The following is a 16,589-nucleotide window of genomic DNA, read 5'->3' as shown; positions in this document are numbered from 1 at the left end:
CCACTCACTTATACCGTCAAACCTGGGCGAGATGGCAAGTTGTACAGGAATTAAAACGCGTATTCCACAGTAACTGCAATGAGTGAGATCTTTTGAAACCCACAAAAGATTTCACAGATTCTCTCCCCACTACAGGCATCTACAAACTTCAACGTGAAAGTGCTGAAATCTATGTCAATTAAACCGGTGGATCAACTAGTGTTCACATGTAAATGCTACGTAAATGCTACGCAAGACTGGAGCAATGCGACAAATCAGCTGCAGCTCACCACCACCTGGAATCTGGTTGATCTATTAATTTTGAAGTACCTCACGTGCTCGCTCAGCAGCCTTGGAAGTAGCAGCAAAATATAAGACAGACCACTGAAATAACTAAAAGTATTAACAGGGAGGATTGCTACAAGTTACTGGCAGCCTAACTCCCAGTGATCCCAGTCCAGCAGATCATGTCTGTTCACCAGATGGCAGCTTGATGTACCTGGGTCAAATGCTATAAAAGAGCAGTCACCACAGAACTGCCTCACAATGTCAACATCTTGCTGCAGGCAAACACTACCCCTCCTAATTCACTACCACCCACCAATTATCTGTCAGAGAAGCACGTGCAATAGAGTGCTCCAAAAAGACTAGAATTTAACATCAACTGCATGGGACCTATTTTACCTAAAGCAACTGCTACGAATGTACTCAAAGTTCATAAGTAGAATACTACGACACTGAATGTTTAGTACATTTTTGTAGTGTTAATACGAATGTGAATGATGCAATTTTGAGTCAACATTCTGAAATACATCTTCATTATCATTATTTTCAGGATATTCAACTAGACTTTTGTATGAAATGTTTTATCTCCATAAGTAGATACTGTTAGGTTTTCACTGAAAATAAAAACTTTGAAATAGAAAAATTTAGAGCGACCGAGAAAAATCAAACTAAATAGCGACATAAACAACCAATAAAAACAAGCCAAACAGAAATAAATTTCAAAAAACCCACAGCACTCCCTATACTGCTCAAGATACTAAATCTGGAATTTAGTTAATCACAGCTAATTACTGCTAGAAATGCACATGAATTTTGTACCACATGTGAAGTCCGATTTCAGGAGGGCCATCCTCCTGTATCATCACATCAAGATTCTATGCACTTCGTCTCTAATCTGTTTACCATTCATCTTTCACTGCTGTATAAAGCAACATTCAAGACAAATACTTCAGGAAGTGCTTCCTAACACTAACATTTATATTTGATGATAAATTTCTCTGTTTCACAAACGCTTTCCTCATTACTGACTACCTCCACTCTATATCCTTAGTTACTTAGCTACCCAAATAGCAAAACATGTCTACTACTTTTAATGTTATGTTTTCTAATGCTAATACTGTGAGCACCCCCTCCCATTGATTCAACTACATTCTATTGTCCTCATTTTACTTTTATCGACTTCTTTTCAAGACATTATCTATTCTGGCCAACTGATCATCATCATCCCTCTCTGACAGAAGCAGACCTCAAAAAATTTATTCTTCTCCTTGAACTCTATAACTCTCTTGGTGTCCTTCAGAGCTTGCTCAATGTAGAGACTACATAATAACAGGGGCCAGTTACAACCCTGTCTAACTCCATTTTCAGCCGCTGCTTCCCTTTAATTTCTCTCGACTCTTATAACTGCCATCTGGTTTCTATACACATTGTAGATAAACTTTCACTGACTTCCTTTTAGTTCTGCTACCTTCGCAAATTTCTCACACTCTGCTCCAGTCAACACAGTCAAAAGCTTTCTCTAAATCTACAAATCCTATAAATGTGTAGTTAAATTTCTTTACCCTATCTTCTAAGATACACTATGTGATCAAAAGTATCTGTACACCTGGCTGAAAATAACTTACAAGTTCGTGGCGTCCTCTATTGGTAATGCTGGAATTCAATATGGTATTGGCCCACCCGTAGTCTTGATGACAGCTTCCACAACCTTCAGTCACGTGCTAGAATGTTTCTTGGGGAATGGCAGCCCATTCTTCACAGAGTGCTGCACTGAGCAGAGGTATCGATATCATGCCTGGCACGATGTTGGCGCTCCAAAACATCCCAAAGTTGCCAAAGGTGTTCAGTAGGATTCAGGTCAGGACTCTGTGCAGGCCAGTCCATTACAGGGATGAACAGGTGCTCGATCATGTTAAAAGATAAAATCGTCATCTCCGAATTGCTCTTCACCAGTGGGGAAGCAAGAAGGTGCTTAAAACAATAATGTAGCCCTGTGCTGTGATACTGCCAAGCAAAACAACATCGGGTGCAAGCCCCTTCCACGAAAAACACGATCACACCATAACACCACCGCCTCCAAATTTTACTGTTGGCACTACACACGCTGCAGAAGACTTTCACTGGGCATTCACCATACTCACACCCTGCCATCAGATTGCCACACAGTGTACAACTATTCGTCACTCGACAAAACGTTTTTCCACTGTCCAATCGTCCAATGTTTATGCTCCTTACACCAAGAGAGGCGTCGTTTGGCATTTACCGATGTGACGTGTGTCATATGAGCAGCTGCTCGACTATGAAATCCAGGTCTTGTCACCTCCCACTTAACTGTCATAGTACTTGCAGTGGATCCTGATGCAGTTTGGAATTTCTATGTGGTGGTCTGTATAGATGTCTGCCTATTATACAATATGACCCTCTTCAACTGTCAGCGGTCTCTGTCAGTCAACAGACGAGGTCGGCCTGTATGCTTTTGTGCTGTACGTGTCCCTTCACGTTTCCACTTCACTATCACATCTGAAACAGTGGACCTAAGGATGTTTAGTGGTATGGAAATCTCACGCACAGACATATGACACAAGTGACACCCAATCACTTGACCACATTCGAAGTCCGTGAGTTTCATGGAGCACCCCATTCTGTTTTCTCACTATGTCTAATGACTACTGAGGTCGCTGATATGGAGTAACTAGCAGTAGATGGCAGCACAATGCACCTATATGAAAAATGTGTGTTTTTCGGGGTGTCCGGATACTTTTTATCACATGGTGGAAGTTGTACGGTCAGTATTTCCTTGTCCACAATCCAAATTCATTTCCTCAAAGGTGGATCCTACCAATCTCTCCATTCTTCTGAAAACAGCTATTGACAACAGTATTTTTCAACCATTACTTTTTAACTGACAGTTCAGTAATAGCAAGACCTGTAACCTTCAGTTTTCTTTGGACTTAAAGAGTTATTACATTCTTCTGAAATGTCTGCAAATATTTTGCCAGTCTTGTATATCTTGCACAGCAGGCATAACGTTATTTTCATAGTATATCCCCCTAAGGATCTGACTGACTGTTAGTGAATGCTGTCTACTCCAGGTGCATTGTTTCAACTTAAGTCTTTTAAGTGCACTGTCAAATCCTTCTATCATATCTCCCACACTGTCTTCACAATTATTTGCCTTGCACACTCGCTCTATATATTCCTTCCACATTTATGCTTTCCCTTTGCCATCTGAGCTGTTAATATTCATACAGCAGTTCCTCTTTTTTCCAGATTTCTTTACTTTCACCATGGGTGGCTACTGATTGTTCTGAATTGTCCTTAATACAATCAAGTGTCATCTAAAACACTACTGAAATTACGAACAAAAGAAAAATCTTATAAGCATATGTTAGCCAGAAGAAATACAAAAGAAAACAAAAATCACACAAAACGAGCAACGGACTATGCCAGATTTTGGTTAGACATAGCTGTTTGAATTAGTGGATTGCATGAAATGAGGCTCACTAAAAGAGAACAAGCTACGCTTGTTAGCTGATGGGTTTGATCTGATTGTCTACCAATTCAAATAATTTTATTTCTTTGAGGTTGCAGAACAAAGTAGAGGCACAGGAAATCACACAATTAAGATGACATTACTACAAACCATGTCCTATAGGCCACAATATGACTTCCAGGTAGATTAAAACTGTGTGCCGGACTGGGACTCAAGCCTCAGACCTCTGCTTGTCATGGGCCAGTGCCCTACAAATGAGCTAGCCAAGCACAACTCACGACCTACCCTCACAGCTGTACCTCCCCAGTACCTCATCTCCCACCTTCCAAACTACAAAGACGCTCTCCTCAAAATTTTCGGAATTTGCAGTCCTGGAAGACAGGACACAGTGAAGACAAGGTACAGCTGAAGCCTAGTGGATTGTTTCCAGAATTAATTTTCACTCTGCAGCAGTGTGTGCGCTGATTTTAAATTTCCTGCCAGAGGTTCAGGGTCACAGTTACAATCTGGCACACAGTTTTACTCTGCCAGGAAGTTTCGAATCAGTACACACTCTGAAAATTCAAATTAGACACCACAACGTAATTCTATGCGGCGGGTGGATAACCAGACATAGAGAATAAATCGTGGAAATTACAGGAGAGAATTGTTGGCCACTGCTTATCTTAATGAGATGAAATCTGTAGTACTGACACATGCAAAAGTAAAAGTGGTATCTTCCTAGCTTTCAAAGTAACAGTTCTTCCCTCGGAGGAAAAGAGAGAGGGCAAAATAACACACTATTGTTGGAGGCCACTTATAACACATGCTCTGACCTTTACACATTATTACTAAAATTTTTTAACTTTAGTTGTGTACCTTCTGCACTGACTTCCTATTGATGTCACCATTGACCAAGTCTCTGATAGTGCTCTTGACTTTGTCCGGTGTCGCCAAGTCACTGATTTGGGTATTTCTCCTTTCCAGTGCTTCTGGTATCACTTCGGACTTGGAATGTGGTCTAGATTCGCTTCCTGAAGTTGCAGAGGTCTCCTGCAAAGTGGGAATATGGCATCACAAAGGAATTCGTACATTAGTTTGTGCTCATATTCTGTATGTGTTCATTGCTTCTGCAATTCTCTCATACACAGAAGGTACATTTCACCTTCAGCTGCGATACTGTTGCCATACACAATAGAACCTTTATAATCCGGCATGTTCTGGGATCTGGAATGTCAGTTTATCAAGGCTGTTTACGATACCCTAGTTTAGAAAAAGAGGATATAACTAAAACCTGTAGTTTTAATGTACATGACCAACTAGCAGTTATTTATTAAACACAACATGGGAGATCAGAAGTTACAAAATAAAAAATATATATTACTTTTCTGTAAAAGCAAAACTGAACTAAAAGTTGAATATTGCAATGCTCAATTAAATCAGTTCAAGCCTCAAAGTTTCAGAGAAGTTCAATATCCACAAATAAATTTTGTAATCCAATTATGAAAAAAAATAATCACCACTGATCTGAATATCTCAAGAAGAAGCCAATTAATAAAAACTGTTACCAAGAATCTGGTGCAGACTAGTTGAAATCACTGCCTTTAGGAACAGCACAAATATCCAACGATGTAGAGGATGTGAAATACACTTGACGTATCTGCCACTGACAAGTGGGTGAGATTTTTTTCTGAGCACTCTGAAACATTGCAGGAATGCTAATGTCTTTCTTGGATTGAGTTCTTTTATGACAAAAAATATTTTTTGTGATGTTCAAATTCGTAAGTAAAGAACCACTGTATCATTGAATATTCTCAGCGAATTTCACAAAAACATAAAAGGCTTCTGAAGCTTCAGCTCAAGAGATGTTAGCTGTAGCATCTCTTCTTCATCACTTAGTTTCTGTTGTGCCCAGTGGGTTCAAAACACTTTGTAATATCATATGGTCAGTAGTTCCTCTTCGATAGCTAAATGTCTTTGAATTTTGATCCTTTTGTCAAAGTACTTACATATCTGAAACTATTTTATTTTTCAATGTAGTCTCCTTGTAGATCAATGTACTTGGTGTAGCAATGTTCCAGTGCTTTGGTCCCATCCTGAAAATAAGTTTTTTTCCAGGCCTGCAAAATAACTGTCAACTCCAGCTATTAATTCTTCGTTTGGAGTGAATCTTTGCCCACAAAAAAAAAAAAAATATTTCAGTTTTGGGAGGAGATAGAAGTCTGACGGAGTCATATCAGGTGAATAAGGCGGATGTGGCAACCATTCATACCTTAGTTTGTGCAATTTCGTCATGGTGACGGCACATGTGGGGGCGCACATTGTCTTGATGGAAGATGACTTTCCTCCTTGCTAAACATGGCCTTTTTTCGTGTATCTTTTGCTGAAATTTGTCCAGGAGCTTAGCATAGTATTCTCTAGTAATTGTTTGCCCAGATGGGATATAATTTACAAACAGAATCCCCTTCACATCCGAGAACATTGATGTCATGACCTTTCCTGCTGTAGGAATTGTCTTTGCTTTCTTTGGTGGTGGAGAATCGGCATGCTTCCACTGCTTTGAGTGTTGTTTTGTCTCTGGGGTATGGTAGTGAATCTAAGTTTCATCTGCAGTCACAAACCAGTGCAAAAAATCTTGTTTGTTTCTCCTAAAAGAGGCCAAACGTTGTTCCAATACGTCCATTCTCATACGTTTTCGATCCAGTGTCAAGATTCACAGCATGCATCTTGCAGATAATTTTTTTTCATTTCTAATTCCTCAGTTAAAATATGATATACACTTTCAGGTGACATCTGGAAAGCATGAGCAATTTCACGCACTTTCAATCAGCAATCCTCCATGACCATTTTGTGCACTTTTGCAATGACTTCTGGAGTAGTGGCCAACAACTGCGCGGATCATCATCTAAGCTCTCCCAACCAAATTTAAATTCATTTGTGCACTTGGCAAAAGTTGGAATATGAAGGAGCAGATTTGCCCGGTGTATTCTGGTAATCAGTATGAATGTCCTTTGCTTTCATACCTTTCTTTACAAAGTACTTAATCACAGCCCGAATCTTGATTTTTTTCCATCTTCGCAAATCACTACGCAGGAACTACAGACTCACGTCACTGCCACAGCTCTCACCCAAGAGCACTGACGCGGCATGTGTTTACAGGCAACAGTCCAATGAATATCACGCGAACAACTTCTTGCACTGACACTGAGCTCTCATGGTGATTCCAAGAACTTTTCAAACCACCCTCGTATATCACTTCCATCTCATCTTCTTCGAGCAGTTATGTCATAGTTATCTCCTGGCGTAACAATGAAACTGGCTTATCTTGAAGAGAGAATTGTTACAGATGAGGTGCCGCATTGGACGGTTGCGATGTTTCTCGAAGGTGTCTGACAGTACTATCACGTACGACAAGTGAATTTCTGATGCTTACCAGACTATCGGGTCTGCCAGATTATCAAGTGACAGATTGTCGTGGACTTATGCGATTAATGATCAGAGCCTGATTCCATGTGGTGTGTGGCCAACCAGTCACAGAGAATATATCGTGAGGAAAGAGGGAAGGAGAAGGAAAGATGAAAGGATATGCGTTTTAAGGGAGAGGGTAAGGAGCCATTCCAATCCCGGGAGCGGAAAGACTTACCTTAGGGGGAAAAAAGGATAGGTATATACTCACACACGCACACACGCACACACACACACACACATCCATACATATACAGAGACAAGCAGACATATTTAAAGGCAAAGAGTTTGGGCAGAGATGTCAGTTGAGGCGGAAGTGCAGAGGGAGTTTGGGCAGAGATGTCAGTTGAGGCGGAAGTGCAGAGGCAAAGATGATGTTGAATGACAGGTGAGGTATGAGTGGTGGCAACTTGGAATGATACCCATCATCTCAATGACTGCTTCACAGCCTGTGCCATATGGATCCTTCCCACCAACACCAGCTTTCCTGGATTGCGCAGGTGGGAACTTTCCCTGCAATACATCCTATGTTCCGGTAACCCTGCTGGCCTCAACCTTCGTTTGTCACTGTCCTCACCAATCCAGCCCCCTCCCTGTTCCCATTCCAGCACTAAACAGCCGTCATTTCACTGCCACACCCAGTCTTTCAATTTGTTTCTCTCCTTTCCGCTACTTACCCCCTCCCCCCGCCACACCTTCTCTCCTGTCCTCCGTCTAAACTGCAACACTTCACTGTTCGCCACTCCCACAATACTATCCCTCCCACTCCTATATACAATGGGGAACCATGGACCTTGCCGTTGGTGAGGAGCTTTGCGTCTCAGCAATACAGATAGCCGTACTGTAGGTGCAATCAGAATCAAATGTGTGGTTCCTGAAGAGGGGCAGCAGCCATTTCAGTAGTTGCAGGGGCAACAGTCTGGATGATTGACTGATCTGGCCTTGTAACTCTAACCAAAACAGCACTAGCTGTGCTGGTACTGCGAAAGGCTGAAAGCAAGGAAAAACTAAAGCTGTAATTTTTCCTGAGAGCATGCAGCTTTACGGTATGGTTAAATGATGATAGCGTCCTCTTGGGTAAAATATTCCGGAAGTAAAATAGTTGCCCATGCAGATCTCCGGGCGGGAACTACTCAGGAGGACATCGGTATCTGGAGAAAGAAAACTGGCGTTCTATGGATTGGATCGTGGAATGTCAGATCTCTTAATCAGGCAGGTAGGTTAGAAAATTTAAAAAGGGAAATGGATCGGTTAAAGTTAGATATAGTGGGAATTAGTGAAGTTCTGTGGCACAAGGAACAAGGCTTCTGGTCAGGTGAATACAGGGTTATAAATATAAAATCAAATAGGGTAATGCAGGAGTAGGTTTAATACTGAATAGGAAAATAGGAATGCGGGTAAGCTACTACAAACAGCATAGTGAACGCCTTATTGTGGCCTAGATAGATACGAAGCCCATGCCTACCACAGTAATACAAGTTTATACGCCAACTAGATCTGCAGATGACAAAGAGATTGATGAAATCTGTGATGAGAAAAAAGAAATTATTCAGATAATGAAGGGAGACGAAAATAGTCATGGGTGACTGGAACTCGATAGTAGGAAAAGGAAGAGAAGTAAACATAGTAGGTGAATATGGAATGGGGGTAAGGAATGAAAGAGGGAGCCTCCTGGTAGAATTTTGCACAGAGCATAACTTAATCATAGCTAACACTTGGTTCAAGAATCATAAAAGAAAGTTGTATACGCTGAAGAAGCCTGGAGATACTGAAAGGTCTCAGATAGATTATATAATGGTAAGACCGAGATTCAGGAACCAGGTTTTAAATTGTAATACATTTGCAGGGGCAGATGTGGACTCTGACCACAATCTATTGGTTATGAACTGTAGATTAAAACTGAAGAAACTGCAAAAAAGTGGGAATTTGAGGAGATGGGACCTGGATAAACTGAAAGAACCAGAGGTTGCAGAGAGCTTCAGAGAGAGCATTAGGGAATGATTGTCAAGAATGGGGAAAAGAAATACAGTAGAAGAAGAATGGGTAGCTTTGAGAGATGAAATAGTGAAGGTAGCAGAAGATCAAGTTGGTAAAAAGACGAGGGCTAGCAGAAATTCTTTTGTAGCAGAAGAGATATTGAATTTAATTGATGAAAGAAGAAAATATAAAAGTGCCTTAAATGAAGCAAGCAAAAAGGAATACAAACGTCTCAAAAATGACATCGAAAGGTAGTGCAAAATGGCTAAACAGGGATGGCTAGAGAACAAATGTAAGGATGTAGAGGCGCATATCACTATGGGTAAGACAGAAACTGCCTACAGGAAAATTGAACAGAGCTTTGGAGAAAAGAAAACCACTTGCATGAATATCACGAGCTCAGATGGAAATCCAGTTCTAAGCAAAGAAGGGAAAGCAGAAAGGTGGAAGGAGTATATATAGGGTCTATACAAGGGCAACATTCTGGAGGACAATGTTATAGAAATGGAAGAGAATGTAAATGTAGATGAAATAGGACATATGATACTGTGTGAAGAGTTTGACAGAGCACTGAAAGACCTAAGTCGAAACAAGGACCCAGGAGTAGACAACATTCCATTAGAACTACTGACAGCATTGGGAGAGCCAGGCCTAACAAAACTGTACCATCTAATGAGCAAAATGTATCAGACAGGTGAAACTCCGTCAGACTACAAAAAAAACTTTATAATTCCAATCCCAAAGAAAGCAGGTGTTGACAGATGTGAAAATTACCAAACTATCAGTTTAATAAGCCACAGCTGCAAAATACTAACTCGAATTCTTTACAGTCGAATGGAAAAACTGGTAGAATCCGACCTCGGGGAAGATCAGTTTGGATTCCAGAGAAATGTTGAAACACGTGAGGCAATATTGACCCTATGACTTACCTTAGAAAATAGATTAAGGAAAGGCAAACCTACATTTCTAGCATTTGTAGACTTAGGGAAAGACTTTGACAATGTTAACTTGAATACTATCTTTCAAATTCTGAAGGTTCAGGGGTAAGATACAGGGAGCAAAAGGCTATTTACAATTTGTACAGAAACCAGACAGTAGTTATAAGAGTCGTGGGGCATGAAAGGGAAGCAGTGGTTGAGAAGGGAGTGAGACAGGGCTGTAGCCTGTCCCGATGTTATTCAATCTGTACATTGAGCAAGCAGTAAAGGAAACAAAAGAAAAATTCGTAGTAGTAATTAAAATCCAAGGAGAAGAAATAAAAACTTTGAGGTTTGCCAATGACATTGTAATTCTGTCAGAGACAGCAAAGGACCTGGAAGAGCAGCTGAATGGAATGAACAGTCTTGAAAGGAGGATGTAAGATGAATAGCAACAAAAGCAAAACGAGGATAATGGAATGTAGTCAAATTAAATTGGGTGATGATGCAGGAATTAGATTAGCAAATGAGACGATTAAAGTAGAAAATAAGTTTTGCTATTTGGAGAGCAGAAAAACTAATGATGGTCAAAGTACAGAAGATATCAAATGTAGACTGGCAATGGCAAGGAAAGTGATTCTGTAGAAGAGAAATTTGTTAACATCAAGTACACATTTAAGTGTCAGGAAGTCATTTCTGAAAGTATTTGTATGGAGTGTAGCCATGTATGGAAGTGAAACGTGGACGATAAATAGTTTAGACAAGAAGAGAATAGAAGCTTTTGAAATGTGGTGCTACAGAAGAATGCTGAAGATTAAATGAGTAGATGACATAACTAATGAGGAGGTATTGAATAGAATAGGAGAGAAGAGAAATTTGTGGCACAACTTGACTAGAAGAAGGGATCGGTTGGTAAGGCGTATTCTGAGGCACCAAGGAATCACAAATTAAGTATTGGAGGGCAGTGTGGAGGGTAAAAATCATAGAGGAGGACCAAGAGATGAATACACTAAACAGATTCAGAAGGATGTAGGTTGCAGTAGGTACTGGGAGATTAAGAACCTTGCACAGGATAGAGTAGCATGGACAGCTGCATAAAACCAGTCTCTGGACTAAAGACCACAACAACAACAACATCTGGCATGAGGTGTACGTGTAGTTTCAACTTATGCAGTGTCACGGGGTAAGGGTTCTGTGGTCATTGCAAGGGTTCTGAGGTCTCCAAACTTTGTCTTTAGTCAGCTTTTTTTTTTACCAACAGGACTTTAAGACACTGTCTCTGTATAATGGGCACTTCATTCCTGGAAACAATTCAATTGTGCCACCTGGCAGTGTAAAAACTTTATAATTTTTTTCCCATAGCAAATTCTTTGTGCTTGCAAATCAAACACTGCATTTTTTGATATGGTCTAGGTTTAGCCTAAAATTATTGTGCATTTTTAAGTTGTGAAAAATTACGTAAAACTGGAAACACTGCAAATTCAGTAAAGTATTTTTAGTAATATTTTTACTCTTTTAAGATACAAATCATAAGCTAGGAATTTTTTATGAATCATGATTGATAACCAAAGTATCCAGAAACAATGTAAAGCAGACTTTTAATGCTAACTTTATATTATGCACACTTATATTGTTGTTTATGTGTCAAAGTATTTAAGAGAACTATTTCACTAACCTATAGAATTTCCTTTATACAAGCAGCGTATTTCACCATAGCAGGGAAAAGAAGGGAACCAGTGGAAAAAGCTCCTGTCAGAGCACAAAAAAATGTGAATATGTTCATCTTTAAAAGAGTGACAGAAAAGTGAGGAACCAGCTGCCACATGCAGACATACCTGCACTTTTCTTTACAGAAAGAGAGCAGCATGGAGACAGTGACTGTGGAAGATGGGGGGAGCCATTGGGAGGGATTGAAGTAAGGAGGAGGGGGAGGGAGGGAGGAGGGGGATGGGTGGAGGAGGGGGGTGGGTGGAGGAGGGGGGTGGGTGGGGGAGGGGGTGGGTGGAGGAGGGGGATGGGTGGAGGAGGGGGGTGGGTGGAGGAGGGGGATGGGTGGAGGAGGGGGGTGGGTGGAGGAGGGGGATGGGTGGAGGAGGGGGATGGGTGGAGGAGGGGGATGGGTGGAGGAGGGGGATGGGTGGAGGGAGGGAGGAGGAGGTGGGAGGGAGGGAGGAGGAGGTGGGAGGGAGGGAGGGAGGAGGAGGTGGGAGGGAGGAGGGGGATGGAGAGAGGGAGAGGGAGGAGGAGGTGGGAGGGAGGAGGGGGATGGAGAGAGGGAGAGGGAGGAGGAGGTGGGATGGAGGAGGGGGGAGGGAGGAGGGGGATAGGAGGGAAGGGAGAGAGAAGGGTAGGGGAAGGAAAGAGGAAGAAGAGGAGAGGGAAAAGGGGAGAGTGACAGGAAGGGAAGGGGGAGGGAGAGAGGTATGGGGAGGGAGAGAGTGGTGGGGAGGGAGAGAGGGGTGGGGAGGGAAAGAGGGGTGTGGAGGGAGAGAGGGGTGGGGAAGGAAGAGAGGGGTGGGGAAGGAAGAGAGGGGTGGGGAGGGAGAGAGGTGTGGGGAGGGAGAGAGGGGTTAGGGAGAGAGGGGTTGGGAGGGAGAGAGGGGTCAGGGGGAGTGGGAGGGGGAGAGTGTGAGGAGGGGGAGAGTGTGAGAAGGGGGAGAGTGTGAGGAGGGGGAGAGTGTGAGAAGGGGGAGAGTGTGAGAAGGGGGAGAGTGTGAGAAGGGGGAGAGTGTGAGAAGGGGGAGAGTGTGAGAAGGGGGAAAGAAGGAGAAAGTGGGGAGACGCGGAGGAGGGACAGGGAGAGAGGGGAGGGGGAGGGGAAGGGGAGGGAGGCAGGGAGTGGGTGGGGAAGGGGAGGGAGGCAGAGAGGGAGGGGAGGGAGAGAGAGAGGAGAAGTGACAGTGAAAGACAAAGAGAGATGGAGGGGGAGTCAAAGTCAAAGGAGATAGTTATGGCCAGTGAGAGAGAGAGAGAGAGAGAGAGAGAGGGGGGGGGGGGGGTGGCAGTGGAAGTGAAAGAGACAGGAGACAGTGGAAATAAGAGAAACCGAGATGAATGGAGATCATATATACACTTTGGGGGGGGGGGGGGGTCTACACCCTCCTAAACCACAGGTGTACGGGATGGCGCATTTTAGACCAAAATCTTAAACATGTGGATACATGAGAAAAAATCAGTTGGAGCCTCCAGAATTTCTGAGATGCCATTGTATGCCAGAGACTGTGGCAATGGGAGGGAAAGACAAAAGGAGACAGCGTAAGTGAAAGCAGAGACAGTAGCAGTGGGAAATAGTGCAAATGCAGGAGACAGTGCAAAATAGATATAGAAGACAGCGACAGTGGTAAAGAAAGGTGGGAGGAGCCAATGTAAGTGAGAGAGGAGCCAATATCAATGTGAGTCAGAAAATCAAATGTGAACAGTGACAGCAAAAGAAAGGAGCCTTTGTATCTGCCAGTCACCGGTGTGAGGGGAGGGGGGTTGACTTTTGTCAGTTTTTCCTCATCGCCTTATACTCACGAGTAAAAAATTTGTCAATTGCCCCCATTCCCAAAATCCACATGTTATGATTTCCCAGTCTAGTGGAGTTTGACTTGCCTAAAAACAGAGACTGGGTAAAAGCATTGACAATGTTCTGTGACAAAAGATTGCGAATATATTCACATTCCAAAATTTTTGGTGAGTAAAGTGGAATGTGGATTGAGGCAGCTGATTCCCACTTTTCTGTCAGAGTTTTTAAAGGGGAACATATTAGCTTTTTCGTGCTCTAACAAGAGCATCTTTCCACTGAAACTGAACTGGCCTGGTAACGATGACACTATGCATTAACATCACCCCACACATTCAGGTGGCCGGTCTACCTGCCGCAGAGAATTGCACCTCTGACCATTTACATAGCTGTAAACGATGCTTATGTGCGTATCTGCACTGACAGCTGATCGTGTCTTCTGAGTGCTTCAAGTTTTTTGTGTGGCAGTTCATATAAAAATAAAAGTGGTCCTCTTCGTAGCTTTCAGGATTCATAGATCACCGCTAGGGCAACAGGGACAAACAAGTTAGGGATGGTTAAATAGGATAAAATGCCATGCTGTAACTGCAAGGTCACTTATGAGGTGTGCTATCTCTAAACATGGTACTATGACATGCAGCTAAAAATTGTAACTTTAGTTGTATAAATATAATGGAAATTCTTTGATGGAGCAATATGTAAAATAAGGGAAAGGCAACCAGTCACCTATAGTGGATCAATGCTTGGAGCACATTAACACAAACAGAGAACGACATTCGCAATAGCTTTCAAGAACTAGCTCTTTTTTAATGCGTGTACTATTACTGGAAAAAGACCTAATGCATAAAGCAAGTGAGAATGCTATTATTATTATTATTATTATTATTATTATTATTATTATTTTGTTACTGTGCCCCATGTATCAATATGTGAGTAGTTAATTTCAGCTGTGTACCTTCTGCGGAGAATCCCTAACGACGTCATCATTGGCCACATCTCTACTAGGGCTCTTGGCTTTTTGCAGTGTCATCAAGACACTGCTCTGCCTATCTCCCAAAGTTTCTGGTCTCGATTCAGACTTGGAACGTCGTCTAGATTTACTTCCAGAAGTCACAGAAGTTTTCTGCACAGTGAGAATGTGACATCACAATACAATCCTCACAACAGTCTCCCAGCTTGTGTCCACACTCTGTATGCGATCATTGTTTTTGTAGTTCTCCCAGGCATAGAGCATTCATTGTGGTGTCCCCTAACACACACGGTGAACTAGTTTGTTTCGGACTAGCAAGAACTGCCGTTCTCACTCTGTTTACATGAACAAGGAGAGCAGGTGGTTTCTTTTTAATTACCAATCCAATACTTCTAAATGCAGCAACCCTTTGGAATATAGTTTTCCAATCTGGGACTTGTGAGGGTAAAGATTTCCCACACATTCTGTGGCCAAATATTTTGAAAATATATAAATTCGTTTACTGAGGGGAAAATCTCATGACAATACCGAATATAAATTGAAAAAGCATTATTAGAAGAAAATCTGTTCATTTGTTCATCTAGAAAAATTTAACACAGGTAAAAGTTTAATTATTTTGTGGGAAGATTTGGTAAGGTGCAGGTCTTGATTTTTGCGTTTTGTTATTTTCTGAGGTATTCCACATGAGCTTTGTGCCACCCCAGGAAAAGTTGAAGCATTAATTGCAGTACGTAGTGTCACGATGTGAGGAGTCATCAGTGGTGGCTAAGAATCATGAAACATGACGTCATTGAATACCAATGACCAGAAGATTAATGATTTAAATGCTGATGTAAGTGCTCTTGATTTCGGCTTTGAAAGCTTGGAGCCAGTTTACAGGAGATGTACCAAATTGATTGATTAAGTTCAGATCATGCTTGTAAAAAAAAGGCATAATAAAAGCCTTCATACAAATCAGAGTTGATGAGTTATGGCTTTGGATACAAATAGAATTCCACGACAGACACAAGAAGATTTTATCAAGGACTTGAGGGTTCACAGAATGTTTGGAGCTGAAGACCAGTGGCTAGGTAATTTAAAAACTAACTGAACCCTTGCAGATTGCATTTCGATGTCAGACATTAAACTTTCAGCAGAAAAGATGATGAACCACTGTTTGACTGCGGACATGCGACACTCTGCACTCCACACTCCATAGTGACAAACTGCACTGGGCGAACTGTCTGCCGACAGTCACTCAAGGTCAATACATCCCGCATCACCAAGCAATAGTGGTTTAAAAAACGAGTTTCCTCTGCTCCACCCTGTATTACCAACAGTTTAAACAGATGCCTGCAAAATGTGCACTGTGAACTCTAAATATAATTATAATTACTTTATTTTGTGCAATGAATCCTGTCTGTCTAAATGAGGCACTACCCTCCCCCCTCCCCCTGCCCGCCAACATTATCCCCATGGGACATCAGTACATGAAAAGATGCCAAATATCTCAACTTCCTTATTTGTGTGTTCCCAAAGTTCACTACTATTCACTTCACAAAGGAGCTAAACCTAAACATTTCAACAGGTATCAATAAGGCAAAAAATGCTCTCAATTCCACACAAGTTAAGTGCACAAGTGGCTGATACAGTATGAGGCCTTTTTTTATATTGGAACACAAATCACAACATATACAGTACTTATTCAAAAAATATATTCCCTGTTTTAACTTATGTACAACAGAATAAATACAGCAATTATTTGCTGTAATAAAGAAACTCGATGATTTCTCTTGATAATTTTTCTTCTTCATTTGCATACCTTCTGTACTGCTTTTCTATTAATATCAGCATTAACTGAGTTTTTACTAGGGCTCCTGATTTTCTCCTCTGTCATCTGGTCACTGCTGCTCCCTTTTCTATTCTCCAAACCTTCCAGACGTGGTTCAGACTTGGAACGCCTTCGAGGTTCACTCACTGAAGCCACAGGAGTCCCCTACACAGTGAGAAAGTTATGTCACAAATTAGTTTGTGTATCTA

The 16,589-nt window shown here is 41.8% G+C and overlaps 1 protein-coding gene across 25 annotated transcripts in view; it reads right to left on the bottom strand.

Annotated features, from left to right (window-relative positions):
• Positions 1-16,589, bottom strand: part of LOC126291683 (uncharacterized) — a 348,608-nt gene that overhangs the window by 156,895 nt on the left and 175,124 nt on the right. For 22 of the 25 annotated variants that reach the window (XM_049985282.1, XM_049985285.1, XM_049985288.1 and 19 more), the window contains 2 exons: positions 16,372-16,545; positions 4,616-4,789 (listed from right to left, as the gene is read on the bottom strand). In XM_049985282.1, coding sequence (XP_049841239.1) covers positions 4,616-4,789; positions 16,372-16,545 — 348 coding nt within the window. The remainder of the gene's footprint in view (positions 1-4,615; positions 4,790-16,371; positions 16,546-16,589) is intronic. The other 3 variants (XM_049985306.1, XM_049985290.1, XM_049985299.1) reach the window with 1 other exon arrangement.

The sequence above is a fragment of the Schistocerca gregaria genome, chromosome 9, assembly GCF_023897955.1.
Source record: "Schistocerca gregaria isolate iqSchGreg1 chromosome 9, iqSchGreg1.2, whole genome shotgun sequence".
Lineage (NCBI taxonomy): Eukaryota > Metazoa > Arthropoda > Insecta > Orthoptera > Acrididae > Schistocerca > Schistocerca gregaria.
This window is presented reverse-complemented; position numbering and strand designations above follow the sequence as displayed.